This window comes from Siphateles boraxobius, unplaced genomic scaffold (assembly GCF_051911475.1).
Source record: "Siphateles boraxobius isolate OS27281-9 unplaced genomic scaffold, OSU_SipBor_1 9, whole genome shotgun sequence".
Taxonomy (NCBI): Eukaryota; Metazoa; Chordata; class Actinopteri; order Cypriniformes; family Leuciscidae; genus Siphateles; species Siphateles boraxobius.
The window spans coordinates 31,883,078-31,898,617 of NW_027509219.1; the positions used below are offsets into that span (position 1 = coordinate 31,883,078).

The 15,540-nt window shown below is 35.8% G+C and overlaps 1 protein-coding gene across 2 annotated transcripts in view; it reads right to left on the reverse strand.

Moving 5' to 3' along the window:
- Positions 1 to 459: 459 nt before the first annotated feature.
- Positions 460 to 15,540, reverse strand: part of ccdc120a (coiled-coil domain containing 120a) — a 51,829-nt gene continuing 36,748 nt past the window's right edge. For both annotated transcript variants that reach the window (XM_077224333.1, XM_077224332.1), the window contains exons 2-11: positions 14,806 to 14,972; positions 14,608 to 14,689; positions 13,415 to 13,536; positions 12,189 to 12,305; positions 11,960 to 12,083; positions 10,130 to 10,186; positions 8,774 to 8,915; positions 7,802 to 7,903; positions 4,928 to 5,965; positions 460 to 3,903 (exon numbers count right to left, since the gene is read on the reverse strand). In XM_077224333.1, coding sequence (XP_077080448.1) covers positions 3,798 to 3,903; positions 4,928 to 5,965; positions 7,802 to 7,903; positions 8,774 to 8,915; positions 10,130 to 10,186; positions 11,960 to 12,083; positions 12,189 to 12,305; positions 13,415 to 13,536; positions 14,608 to 14,659 — 1,860 coding nt within the window. In that variant the 5' untranslated portion in view covers positions 14,660 to 14,689; positions 14,806 to 14,972 and the 3' untranslated portion in view covers positions 460 to 3,797. The remainder of the gene's footprint in view (positions 3,904 to 4,927; positions 5,966 to 7,801; positions 7,904 to 8,773; positions 8,916 to 10,129; positions 10,187 to 11,959; positions 12,084 to 12,188; positions 12,306 to 13,414; positions 13,537 to 14,607; positions 14,690 to 14,805; positions 14,973 to 15,540) is intronic.

Below are 15,540 nucleotides of genomic sequence, written 5' to 3' on the forward strand. Positions count from 1 at the left end.
TAGATTGACAGACAGACAGACAGACAGACAGACAGACAGACAGATAGATAGACAGATAGATAGATAGATAGATAGATAGATATGGATGGATGGATATAGAGATGTGCAGTAGATAGATAGACAGATAGATAGATAGATAGATAGATAGATAGATAGATAGATAGATAGATAGATAGATAGATAGATAGATAGATAGATAGATATGGATGATATATAGAGATGTGCGATAGATAGATAGGTGGTTGGATGGATGGATGGATAAATAGAGAGATGTGCAGTAGATAGATACAATCATCATCTTTAAAATTAAATTGTGATATTACATCATTAATTAATATTATAATATGGTAATACTTAGTCATGTGGTTTAGTTGTTATTAAGAATTAAAACTTAATTTATTTTATTAGTTAGGCCTATCAATCAGAACATGTGGGCTGTTTAAAAAACACAGATTACTGCATCTGACCAAAAAACACTTTATCAAAAACAAACTTTGTACATTCTTGGTTTTTAATTTGATTTTTTTTTAATAGAGATAGAAAATGTTGAAAACCAAGTGGAAAACAGCAAATTATATACAGGAGACGTTTCTTCCAAAAGTGATAACACGTGATCAGGAAAATAGCGATTAAAGAGGATTTCGATAAGGATTTTTAAAATTGGAGCAGGGAAAATACAATATCCAATAGTATCCAAAACATGGAGGGAACATCTTTACAAAGTGTTAGCTTTTGGTACCATGATGAAGCAAAACAGAGATCCTAAAACATTGGTTTTATTTGCCTTCAGTGTTATCAGTTTATCAAGTCTTTAATCAAAAATAAAAGGCTGGTATCCTTCATATTATTCATCATTTAGATCATTATCTTATAAGTTTTATGTTATCAACAGAAATAATCATATTTCTTTCAAAACGATAAAAACATTTGACATAGATGACCTTAAATGTCCTCAGCAAGGTTTTACAAGCATCATAAACATTCGGTAATCTTCTCACTGGTCACTTGTGTTAAAGTCTGTTTTAAGTAAAAAAAAAGATAAGTTTCTATCAGTGACACTTTCATGCATCAGTGGTGTTTATTTGAAATGGACAGAGCACAATCAAAGCAGCTTTCAGTGTAGTCCTGAGGCAGCATTTGGTGTCAAGAGTGTCTGAGAAAGTTTCCATTGCTTCGGCTCTCAGCTTTATATTCAACAGATATATTCAGGTGACGGCATCTGACATGAAGAAGCTTTTCAAGACCTAGCCTACATCAATTTGCCTATATAATGCTGTCAATGATAATACAATGAACCAAAAAATATGAGGGAACAGTAGACGAGTCTTAGAGGGAATAAAGAAGAACAGATACCCGCATGCATTGGTACATCAAGGTTTTTCGTTTTGTTTTGTTTTCCAGAAGGGAGCACTAACACTATAGGAACAAAGCAAACTACATATATTTGAATGGATTAGCCAGCAATCCAAATGCCTGTTTTAGTTTTTAGGTTTCATTCCTAAATAGAGAGTAAAATCTGGTGGTAGGAGCCAAATTCTTTACTGAAACTAATGAGAAATACCCATTTGTTACATGGAGCTTAGTAAAGTCTTCTCCGCCGCATTTGCTAGGCACAACGGTCCAAGGTTGGCATCCTGGCATTAGTAGGCAATGCCACATTCTGAGTATCACAATTCATCAAATAAATTCTAAAGGAGGGTGCTGGAAAATTCTTGCCAATTTCTTGGCTTAAATACGGAGTCCCGATTTCGTTAATTAAGCCTTTTCATTTCATGCAATCTAATTACTGAGAGATACCGTAAATATTGACATCTGCAGTCAATCCGATAGGAAAAACAATGGACAATTGCAATTAAGGCGCTTGTACACAAGAAGCTGGTGATTCTTGTGACAAGCACTGCACCTGGCAGGACGCTTTGCATGCTTCTGCAGTGGGTGCTGGTGATTTGAATGGATCCAGAACCCCTGAAAACAGATCATAGGGCTCCTCCTAGTGGTCATTGTTATAAAAAACCTGATAGAATTAGGGAGAGTCTCATGGAAACAGTCATATTTCACCCCAATATCAATATACTTTTCAAAATTATATTTTCTCTAAAGAAAAGGAACTCGATTTTTAAGACCCATGTTTTTTGTGTGTGAGATTTTCATGAACATTAAGCACGTTTCCCTCCCACACTCGCATTACTAATGCATCTGGATGTTTAGCTTTTGAGCGTTTTTATGTTTCTCATTATTCTCAATGATCACTCCCATTAAATTTTCATTACTGTAATTAAAATTCATCCTATCCAGAAAGGATCCTTTTTTAAATCAGCATAAATCCAGCAGTAAAATACAATGATGATCCTTAAATCCATGATTATTTTCTTCTATTACAGTAATGAGAATTGGGTTTGTGCTTTATTGTCAAAGAAAATAAAATCATAATGTAAATCTTAATGGACCTAAAAGAGTTGCTTTAAACATCATTTTTCTTTTGATTTTGGAGTGAAATGTGTTCTTGACAGGTTTCATGAGATTCACTCTTTCATTCTTGCTTCATTTCTGAAGAAATGCAATTTAATACATCAAATGTTAATTTTACTTCATTCTTCCTGCAAATTTGATGTGATTGTATATAGTAATACTGGTAATTACAGCCTGAGGAAATATAAACAATCATAAATACATGTGATAATGATAAAGATGTCGTTTGAGCCGCACAGCGACCTTTGTGCCATTCGTAAAGGCATAGTTCACCCAAAAATGAACATTTACTCACACTCAAGCTGTAATAAAACCTGTATGATTATGAAGTACGAAGATATTTGGAAGAATGTTGGTTACCAAACAGTTTCTATCCCCATTGACTTCCATAGTTTTTTTTGTTTTGTTTTTTCATACAATGGAAGTCAATGAGGGCTGGCAATTGTTTGGTAACCAACATTCTTCTTTTGTGTTCAACAGAACAAATAAACTCATACAGGTTTGGAACAACTTGAGGGAGAGTAAATGACAATTTTCATTTTTGGGTGAACTATCCTATCAAATGTCATCATCCTGAATGAGCACAACATGTATACTCTTTTACATTAGTAATAAAGATACTAACAGAATTATAAATTTCATGAAATACAGAGTCACTGACTCTTTAACAGTCAATCAAAGTTTAAGATTTGGTTTGTTTTTTATCCTGCACATTTTAAAATTGCTACCCAAAATGACAAAAAAAAGTATTAATTTAGTCTAAACACAGTCTTCTTGATTGTAATTTGCATAGAAGTATTTTCATAAAAACATTAAGATCCTGATTTTTTTCAAAGGGCCTCAAATGACCAGCGACCAATACTGGATTCTCATAAACAACAAAAACTTGTTTTATAGTGACAAATCTAAACCAAGGCTGGAAATAGTGTAATAGAATTAACTCACATTGTTGTTTACTAATAGAAATATGGTGACATTTTGTCTTTTTTCTCTGACTAACCTTTTGCTGATTAAAAGGGAAATTCACTAAACTACTTAAGTCTACAGGAACCCAGAAATTATGTGAAACTAGAAGACAGCTTGATCTCATGCTGAAAATGGTCTTTAGTACAAGTGTTTGTCCCATGACAGTTGTTGCTTAGCATATATTAGTATTACAAGGATGATAGGCTGATTTCCGTCAGAATTATTCAATTCTAACCGCTGAAAGGAAGCAAAAAGTCTCTTTAAAAGTCCAGTCTGCCATTCCATACACAGGTAAGCTGGTGTTTGCTGAAGTCTCTTTGTGTTTGCATGAGTGTGTGTGGGTGAGAGTGTTTGTTTGAGTGTCAGACCAGCGTGCCTGGCGTGGGTCTGTCATTACTGGTCTCTTTAAGTGTCATCTCCTGCATTTTAGATGAAACGGTATCTTGGTACAAAGAAAGCTCCATCGACCTATAGGGAAGAAGAAAGAAGAGGTGACAAAGATTAATGAGGTATGATGAACATCTAAGAAAAGGAAGTGTTTAAAATGTATATAAAATATAATATTAAAATATATACACTACTGTTCAACAGTTTGGGGTCGTTAAATTTTGTTTGTTTGGGTTGTTTAAAAAAAAATTGTATTCAGCAAGGATGCATTAAATTGATCAAAAGAGACAGTAAAGATTTTAATCTTTCAAAAATGCTGTTCTTTTGAACTTTCTTACACAGGATTAAATTACATTTTAAAATATATTCAAATAGAAAATGTTAAAGTGTAATAATATTTTACAATTTGTCATATTTCTTACCATTTTACGGTCTTGCCTCGATAAGCATGAGAGACTTCTTTCAAAAACATTAAAAAAATCTTACAAACCCCTTAACTTTTGAATGGTACCATAATAAATATGAAAAATTGAATGTTAATTAAAAAAATACTATTGTTCATTCAAAAATACTATAATGAAAAAATACTATAATTCATTCAATTGAACTAACTGTTCATTTGTACAGCTTGAAATGTGAAAATGCAGAAAATGATCATGTGACACTGAAGACTGGAGTAATGATGCTGAATATTCAGCTTTTCATCACAGGAATAAATTACAATTTAAAATATATCAAAATAGAAAACAGCTATTTTAATTTGTAATAATATTTCACAATATTACTGTTTTTATTTAATTTTAATAAAATAAATGCAGCCTTGGTGAGCATAAGAGACTTTTTTCAAAAACATAAAAAAACTGTAAAAAAATATTTAAAATGTTAATTTAAAAAATATATACTATTGTTTAACTACTATAATAAAAATAAATTCCAAAACTTTGTGAAACTTAGTGAATGCAGAAAAGAACATTGACCAAGATAAATAAATGCTGTAAAAGTCATGATACCTAATATATATATTTACCTTTTTCGAAAACAAGGGTTTCTTGACTGATGGTTCATGTATCATATGAATGTAGATTGTATTTCGGTCTGCAATTACCTGCCGTGTAGAGGGTGGCCATGAAACGTGGCCGACTGAGGCATCTGTGGATAGGATGTGTCCGTCTGAAAGGACTGTGGCTGGTGTTTTAGGGGCGGATGGGGTTGCGAGGTGTGCAGAGAGGACGTGGTACGCCTGCGCTGAGTCTGCGTCCCCTCTTTGCCCTTCCCTCCATTGGCCGGCTGTCCCAGCGCGTTCCGCAGATACCAGTCTCTCAAGCCCTCCAGCGCCAAGGCCTTGTGCAGGCTGCGTGTGGGGTCGTCGGGGGTCGTGGGTGTGGACGACTCGGTTGGATAGTGTGGTGGTCTGTGAGGGTGGTCTATGTGCTGGTTGTGCAGTGCATTAACGGCGGTGCCACTGGCGGTGTTGGTTTCAGTGTAGGCAGAGAGCAGGATAGACTCTTGCTGGTGCTGCTGTAAGGGAACGAACGGACCGCAGGATTTGGTGCGTGTCACTTTGACCCTCCGAGGCTCGCCGGGTTTCCCTCTCAGCATTAGTGGGCTGTAGGCCGGAGGGCCGTTGCCCAGGATAAGCTGCTGCGATTGGGGGAAGCCGTTCCTGTAAGCAGGTGGTGGAGCATTGGGACCTTCGGGCCACGGCCGGGTTTTTGCACTATTTTGGACCTGCAGTCTTTGCTGAGCTTGCATTTTCTGCTGTTTTCCCCACACATAATCTATGAGGATCTCATTGTAACCGCCACCTCCGTTCGTTCCTCGACCTCCCACAGCCGAGCGAACGCGGGCCAGCTCGGTGTGTCCGTTTACCTGCCGTTCGGGGCTGCTCCGCTGTGCCTGTTTTAAAGTTGTGTCCATGATTGCTTCTGAGCTCTTGTATGGGCCGTTTCGAACAGCCATGCCTAACCTTTGACCTCCCTCCTCCACCGCAGAGGCGTGCCGGTCGAGTAACGTCTCGGAGCTATTGCTTCGTCTGTGCCCTTGCTCGTAGGACCCCTCCTGAGACTGCAGAGGCATCTGCTGGGACGCCTCGGGATTGTCTGACCACTGCTTCACGGCAGCAGTGCCGCTAGATGATTCTGACCTGCGCAAATAAACAACACATTAAAATACGTTCACTACCATTTAAAAGTTTGGGGCGGTTACGTCCCCAGACGCATTGTGTATTTGTTGCTCTCTCTTTTTGTCCTGCCCTTTTCTTTCACAGGATTGGCTGAGAACAAAGTGATCTACAGATGTGATTGGTGCTAATGGGGCCACTGGGGCAATAAAATGATCTAGAGTGCCTGAAGAGGGAGCTCTGCTCAACCTGGCATTTCCTGTTGTTCAGTTGTACATGTGCTATTGTGTGTTTGCTACAGTGTGTTGTTACTGTTAGCTTGCTTGTTGATCTGCCTGTTGTGTGCAGTGTGAATTTTGGCTTTGAGTTGATATGTGGCTGTCAATCTCATTTCCTTTTTGTATATTTTGTAAAGTATTGTAAATATTGTGTGTGCCAATCCTTTTGTAAATGGTGTTTTCTCCTGTTTTTCATTAGAAAGGGAGATAGGGTAATTTATTGTACAGGTATTTAGTTTATTTTCTTTTGATAGGGAATTTAGATTTTCTGTCAGGAGTTAGTTGGTGTTTGTTTGTTGTTTTGGCCTTTGCTCACCCCTAAAGTTGTGCTTTCATTTGTGGTTCTGTAAATAAAAGTGTAAAAAGGATCTTTGGTTTCCAATTCCAGTTTATGTTGCAGTCTCACCCTAGACAGGGTCGTAACAGGGGCCAGTATGATTTTTTTTCTTCATCAAATAATTGACTACTTTTATTCAGCAAGGATGCAGTAAATTGCTCAAAAGATGCATTCACCCCAAAACTAAAAATGATCCATAATGTACTGACCCCCAAGCCATCCTAGGTGTAAATGACTTTCTTCTTTCAGCCAAAGACAATCTGAGTCATATTAAATAATCCTGGCTCTTCCAAACTTTATAATGGGAGTGTAACTACTGCATAACCGGTCAGAGGTCACTCTCCTGACTCGCATACGGCAGTTATCGGAAGCCCATGATTATAATTCATAAAGTTATAACTATGGATATTTTTCTAACAAAAAAGCATCTCTTCGCTTCAGAAGACCTTTATTAACTGTCTGGAGCCGTATGGATTACTTTTATGATGGATGGAGCTTCAAAAAACAAGGTACAATTCACTCCCATTATAAAGTTTGGAAGAACCAGGATATTTTTTAATAAAACTCCGATTGTGTTTGGCAGAAAGAAGAAAGTCATATACACCTAGGATGGCTTGAGGATGAATAAATTATGGAATAATTTTCATTTTATAGGTAAACACCCTCATTTCGTTCCAAACCAATACGACTTTCTTTGTTCTGCGGAACATAAGAGAAGATATTCTGAAGAATGTTAGTAACCAAACAGTTTTAATTCCCACTGACTTCCATAATACGGAAAGAAAATACAATGGAAGTCAGTGGAACCGAAACCAACATTCTTCAAAATTAGCTTTTTTTGAAGAAAGAAATACATACAGATTTATTGAGTTAATAATGACAGAATTTTCATTTTTGGGTGGACTATCCCTTTAAGCTACCCAAGTGTCTCTCTGATGAAATGACAGCCACACAACACAACAGTATCCAAACGTCCTGATATCAGTGTCTCCCGGCACTGCGGCACAACAAGCTGCTCTGTATGTGTAATTGGATTGAGTAGGAAATAATGGGGCTTTACGCTCAACCTCCTTAGACATCCATTACTTCATTACACTTTATTGCAAATAAGTAATTTAATCAAAATGTTTGTGCCATTATCAATTCAGGACTTTTTAACTATAATTAGCTATATAGTCAGCATGCGAGCTGATCTGCGCAGTGTTTTAACCTCTGTTTGTGCATGGTGTTTTGCGCATTTGTAACCTGATGTGCACTCCTGTTATTCCATTGCGGGACAAGAGCGGAGTTGCTGGTACACTTCTACCTTCTATATTCGACACACTTCTTGGAAGAGTGTGACTCGGGCTGGGAAAAAAAAAAAAAGTCTAGTTACATCTTCTTGTTATAAATCTAGCAGCACATGTTATATGTTATATGCTGACAAATACCTATTTATAAAACTGAGGATGAAGTTATGTTTTGATTCTAAATTGTAGCTGTATAATTTTGGAAGCACTTCATTTTACAATCCTGTTCCCCATGTACATACTATGTACTTATTACAGTAATTACAATAACTGGGTAATAATAACTAGGGTTACACGTTATTTTAAGGTGTCATTGTTACAGTGTAATTAAATATTTAAGTACAATGTAATATTAATTAACTACATGTACTTACTACAGGGTTAGGTTAGGATTAGGATTTGGTTGAGGGTTAATTGCATGTAATTAGGCATAATTTACTGTTATTACTATGGTAATTACATGTAACATATGTAACAAGGACACTGTAAAATAAAGTGTTACCATAAATAAGCACTAACCCTGAACCTACACCTAAACCTAACCCATGTAGTTACCTTATTTTACCCAGTATTTGCTTAGGTAAGTACACTAGAAGTACATGTAATTACACATACAATTAAATAAAGTGCAACCATTTATTTTCATTATACAGTGATATTTGAATAGTCACATGATGAATATAGTTACAGCTGGGGTTACAATTTACAATGTCTTTTAGATTTTTGCCAAAATATCCATGAGTTGCAAAGAGCCTTTGTTCTAGAATCAGCTATAAATTACAAACCACATACATTTTTTCCATCCAAATGTGGTGATTCCAGATCAGCTTATCAATGCTGATTCACCTTTGGATCTACATAAAGTGTAAAAACAGCTGTTCCTGGTTTCTCATGCTGAGCACGAAAGCAAATAGTGCTGAGCGAGTACCTGGCTGAGCTGGCCACAGAGTTGCGGCGAGTCTTTATCTCGTAATAGATCTCCACGGGGGACAGTTTCCGAGAGAACCTGTTGTCTGGACTCCCCGAGACCAGCCGGGGACGTGAGGGGGACAGGCCGTCAGAGGCGTCTTCTGAAGGAGAGAGAGAGAGGTTGAGACAGAGCCAACTTTATAATTCACAGTTATACACTTCTAAGACATACTACTGTTCAAAGGTTTGGGGTCGGTATGATTTCTGAAAGAGTCTCTTATGCTCACCAAGGCTGCGTTTATTTGATAAAAAATATAGTAATATTGTGTACCAGTTTTCTATTTGACTATACTTTAAAATGCAATTTATTCCTGTGACGCAAGGCTGAATTTTCAGCATCATTACTCCAGTCTTCAGTGTCACATGATCCTTCAGAAATCATACTAATATAATGATTTGCTGCACAAGAAACGTTTCTTATTTTTATCAGTGTTAAAAAACGTTTTTTCTGGAAACCATGGTACTTTTTTTCAGGATTCTTTGATAATTAGAAAGTTCAAAAGAACAGCATTTATTTGAAATAGAAATCTTATAAATGTCTTTACTGTCAGTTTTGATCAATTTAATGCATCTTTGCTGAATAAAAGTTTTAATTTCTTTTTCTTTTTTTATTACAGACTGCAATCTTTAAGAGGTTAATGTGTGTAACACAGAAGTTCTTATTTCATTTAATTAAATAACAAAACAAAGCAACTGTGATCTGCTCTCAAATGATGCACAAACTATATTTGTGCAGTTGGTTTTATATTTGTATCAAATATCTTTATATCTATATCTATATATTTTTATATAGTGTGTCTTAAGTGTCTAAATAATTTTTGGGGCCACTGAACATACACAAGTGTGAATAAAGGAGGGTTTTTATGTATCGATTACAGCTAAATTCATATCTGAATGCCATACCCTCAGAAAATAAGCACAATCAATGACTAAGTCACTATATTAACTAATTTGTGTTGTTATTTGTACTGATGCTTGATGCTGATTGAAAACTGATAGAAAGAGTGAGTGTGTGAGAGAGAGAGAGAGAGAGAGAGAGAGAGAGAGAGAGAGAGAGAGAGAGAGAGAGAGAGAGAGAGAGAGAGAGAGAGAGAGAGAGAGAGAGAGAATATGTGTGAGAATCAGAAATGCCACAGGGAGAGGATTAGTTCAGTGAGTGTTAATAACAGGCTTTTTGACTCATTGATGTGAAGACTCTAATGACCCCCGCGGGACTCTCCATCCACTAAACTCATCCTGCCATTGTAATAGTGCTTCTTATCTCTCGCATTCATTATCCTGCTAATGTAAAGCACTGATCCGTGCCATTACTCACCAGTGTCCTGATTGGTGGAATCTGATGTGGAGCTGCTCTCTGACTTCACTGCGTTATCTGAAGATATAAACATTCACACACTACATAACTGAACTCAAACAAACATTACAAGAAGTCACATTAACACACTGTATTGGCTCTATGCTGCTGATAATGGACGAGGGTGTCATATTGTCCAATGGTTATTTTATGTGCTAGACATGAAGAAAAAAATTCTGCTAAATCTGACAAAATTTTCTTTTAGATGTCCTCAAAGCTAAAAATGTGGATAAAAGTAATATTTTTCTAAATTTTTTCTATATTTATAAAATTATGGAGATATGTATTAAAGATTTTAACTTGCATTTTTAACAATTTATTATTTAAAGAGGTTTAACTCTAATGTGATAACTAGTACATGTAAAAGACAAAGATTCAATTGTCGCAATAGACAAAAACAAAAACAGAATAAAAATAATTTTTTACCTTAAAAATTCAAAACGATTTTGGAGAGGTAGGGTTAAGGGTCAATAGTTAATAGTTTCATATGAAAACAATACGTCTGTTTGGCTTCCTTCAGAAAGCTACATAACTGTGTGTTTGTTACATTTTTTACTGAACTTGCATCATCATTTTAGTAATAATGGCCAGAAACAGACCAGTTACTCAACACTTCCTGTTGCACAACGTCTCGTGTATCTCATTCAAGATGGACTGTTTTCCATGTTTGCACACAAGAGACAACTTTCCTTTCTAAATTTATCCCACATACACAAACATGCAAGCATAATCAACTATTCCCGCGGTCCAAAGCCAGACCACCAGTCTGACACTAAACTGGTCTGATCCGTTGTAAACCACTCTTCGTCCTGTCTCTCACAGGCCAAGCCTGATCAGGTAATTTACCAAATTTACATGAGTTAAACACCACATGTAATATCAGAATAATTGTTAATATGATTAGCTTTAACCTTTGTTATCTTGAAACTGATCTCTGAGTCTTTAGTTTGATCTGTTAACCAGTCTCTGTTATCTCTGCACAGTTCAATCAGTCTAATCTATAATCATTACTGTATGTCAGTATTATCACGGCTTGTTTGCTCAGTTTGATCATGGACCGAGCAGAGACAAACATTATCGATTTGTCAATTAGTTGAGCAGCTAGTATAAATAATCAATTTGTATGTGTTTACTGGGTTTAATGGACAACAAAAAATGATCATTCTTAATGGGCAGTTGACATGCTGTACTTTAGTTCAAAAAATAAAAACCTTTTTCATTATATATACAGTCACCTCAAAAAGTATTTGGATACTTGGTTTGATTAATGACATTTATTAAATGTGGTTTAAATGTCCAAATAATTTTAAGCCATGCCATTCAAAAGTTTGGGAATAAAAGTGACAGTAAAGACATTTATAATATTACAAAAATATTTCAAATGAATGCTGTTCATCAAAAAATCCTGAAACAAAATGTATTATGGTTTCTAAAAAAATATTAAGCAACACAACTGTATTCAACATTGATAATATTCAGAAATGTCCAGAATGATTTCTAAAGGATCATGTGACTGAAGACTGAAAAATTCAGCTTTGCATCACAGGAATAAATTACATTTAAAATATATTATAATAGAAAACACTTATTTGAATTTGTAATGATATTTCACAATATTACTGTTTTTACTGTATTTCTGATTACATAAATGCAGCCTTGGTGAGCAGAAGATGCTTCTTTCAAAAACATTAAAACATCTTTCTGTACATACTGTATATATGAGTAAAATATTATATAAAATTTCATGCATGAAATGGAGTTTATTTCCTCTTGAGTATTCCTCAAGCTCACCTGTGTGGCATCCTCTGTGAACGGTTCGTTTGCTGTGTGAAGGATGCTGTTCTGAATCGGCATGTCTACGGAGGGCGCCGCTGAACAGAGTTTTCTTTGTCTTGCGCTGAGAGGCGTCCTCTTCCTAAGCCAGAACACAAACATTCAGCAACTTATGATGTTTATCCATCATGTATCCAATTTCAAATTAGTGGCCACCCATATACAGTATCATCTCAAATCCACACACCTCATTTTTCGTGTTTTGTTTGGAACTGCTGCGGGACAGACCAGCCCTGCGCCGCACATGAGGGACTTTCTCTCCGCTTTCCAGAGGATATTCATGAGGAACTTCACCTGTCATTTCCTAAAAAATGTATGACGAGCAAACATTTTCATTAGTTTCAATATTATTTTCTAATATATTAAAGCAGCCATGTTTACTTTTGTAGAATATTATATTTATTTATATTCATATTCATTTATTTTAATTTAGTTTGAACAAAACATTGAATTAATTATATTTTTACTTCAATTATTTTTCAATTTAATTTAATTTAATTTAATTTCATCTGTAGAATTAAACAGGCTGTTTTGCTGCTATATGTTCTAAATGAACATGAGCTCTATTATGATTGGCTAACATTTATGAATGTGAAATAAATGATATTTCTGGTAAGACGCTGGTGTGCACACACTGTTGTTCATATGTTAATGTGTTCGTAGATGTGACATCATAACCACAACAATTTTGGAATGACACATATTATCAGCTTAATTTTCATAAGCACGAGTTTTGCGTTATGAATGTTAGAGTGTCACATTATACACATTATTTCAAAAGAGAAAGAAAAATCCTCTTTTCCACTCCTTTACATGGATTTTTCATCCAAAAATGAAAAGTCTGTTATCATTTACTCACCCTCATGTTGTTCCAACTGAAGAATGTGGCTAACCAAAGCCATAGTTTTTTTTCCCATAATATGAAAGTCAATGGATGCCGTCAACTGTATGGTTACCAACATTCTACAAAATATCTTATTCTGTGTTCAGCATTAGAAAGAAATACATACAGGTTTGGAATAACTTGAGGATGAGTAAATTATGACAAAATCTTGGGGTGAACTATACCTGAAGCACATCATGAAAAACACACCTGAAGTTACATGTATATAACAAGCATTTTAAATGCCAAGCTTGCTGAGATACAAGTATGAGCAAAGATCAGATGGGCTTGTGCCGGAATCTCTGCAGCGTCACATGATCTGGCAGCTATGTGGTTCAGCAGTGACACCAGGGAGAAATACAAAGTTTAATTCTAAGCTCTTTCTAAGAGCTTTGTTCTAAGAAACTAGCACAAGTTCTAAATATCTAAATTAAATTCAAATTTGAACGTCAAATCTGCATCCTGTTGGTTCCCTCCATTCAGATTAAATTCAGGAATGTAATTGGACTTTAAAATGATGAGACACTGACCGCCTCCAGCAGACACACACGTTTGAGTTCTGCTAATCGAGTGTTGAGCAGCGACTGCAGACTTCTCCTACGCTCCTGCAGCTCCACCATCCGCTCCGCGTGCTGCTTACTGTCCTGCAGCTCTGCAAACACACACGTCATGTTACCTCAGACTGACTCATTTTCATTGTTTTACACTAAAGTTTGGGGTGGCTACGATTTTTATGTTTTTGAAAGAAGTCTCTTCTGCTCACCAAAACTGCATTTATTTGATCAAAAATACAGTAAAACAGTAACATTGTGATATATTATTAAAATTTAAAAGAACTGTCAATAATATATTTTGAAATGTTATTTATTCTTGAATTTTCAGCATCATTACTCCAGTCTTCAGTGACACGTGATCTTTCAGAAATCAGTATAATATGCTGATTTGCTGCTCAAGTAATATTTCTTGTTTGTTATTATCAATATTGTTTTTTAGGATTCTTTGATGAACAGAAAGTTCAAAAGAACAGCATTTTTTAAATACATTATAAATGTATTTACAGTCACTTTTGATCAATTTAATGCATCCATGTTGAATAAAAGTATTCATTTCTTTTTTTTAAACTAGTGTAAAGGTTCTAATTTTAAGAACTCTATATAGGATATACTATATAGAGCTCTATAGGAACTCTATATATATACCTATATATAGGAACTTAAAAAAAACTATATATACAGTATAAATAGTTTTTTTTAAAGTTCCTAAATTTTCCCCTAGTCAGGAAAGTCTTGAATTTTTTAAAAAGTGTGATTACATAGGCTAGAATAGTAATAAAAAAATCAAGAAAACCTACATAGTTTATCTTAAATCTTAAATAGTTTAAATCATTATCCAGAAATCAAGAATGACTGGGAAGACATGGAAAAGCACTAGTCATAAAGTGTGATTATGGGTTACTGGTATCCTGTGCACCCTTAACCTTCCAATATTGGACAGCTTTTGTCCTTTTTGCTTGTAAAATTAAATTTAAAGGTGAAGCATGTAATTTCTTGCATCACGAAACATTTTATGAAGATGTTCTCCTTAAAAGGTCTTTGTGAGGATATTTGCTCGCCACAATAACAGACAAAAACAAAACACACACCCGTCAGACAAACAACTTGCAAAGTACAATTCTTAGGAAGACAGCAAGCAAACACACACACATGCACATGGAGACGCTCACCAGGGCCTGTTATCAGGTGACTTTTGACCTCCATGTCATACGTCGTTTGCATCACCTCACTGCCTCCTGATTGTTAGTTTACCTACAGAGAGACAAGAAAACAAACCAAACATTACAATGACGAATGTCTCCGGCAGAAGACTTAGCTAGATTCTACTCAAATCAGACAAGCGTGTAAATAGCTCACTCGTTTCTTACCTTCTCACGGTTTGGTAACAGTCATATGTACTGCAGAGATTGGGACTTGTGGCCATGAAGCAGAAGCTGCTGGGTGTTTCTGCAGTACTGAGACTGGCCTGAGGGGGGAGCCACTGTGCTGCGGCTCCTGCTGCTGCTGCTGCACAAGCCTTCACCAACTTTATGCCCTGAAGCACAAAACAAACCATATGAGACACTGGAGACGCCCCACACATAAGAGCTCTGAGTCTGACTGGGAGACACCTTTGAAGACAGAGTATCAAATCAATCGCTTATATAACTGATAGAACAGGCAAGGTTTAGGAGATGTGACTGATGTGCATGAAATGGATAGCAACTCAGATTATTTGGTCCTGGAGAAATTTAAAGAGAATAGGTTCATAGGGAGATTTTGAGTATTTGATTGCAATTTTTGTATCTTAGCCAAACGGATCAGTTTGAGACATTGAGACCTCTATGAGACTTTCTCTAAGTCTTTTTCACATGAGAACAATCATAGAAAGAGAAGTCTCAATCTATGAGAAACAATTGAGATATTAAAGAGATTTCAGTGTGATTTTTCAAGGTTTATTAGCTGTCTAATAAGCCTGCCATTGTATATTATGAATATTGTTGGCTCTTTGGCGAATTGCTTTTCTTCTTTTGTAAGTTGCTTTGGAAAAAAAGCGTCTGCTAAATATAAATCAATGGAGGGAAACCTAAGATTTTATTGCTTTCTCTGGTGCACAAATTAAA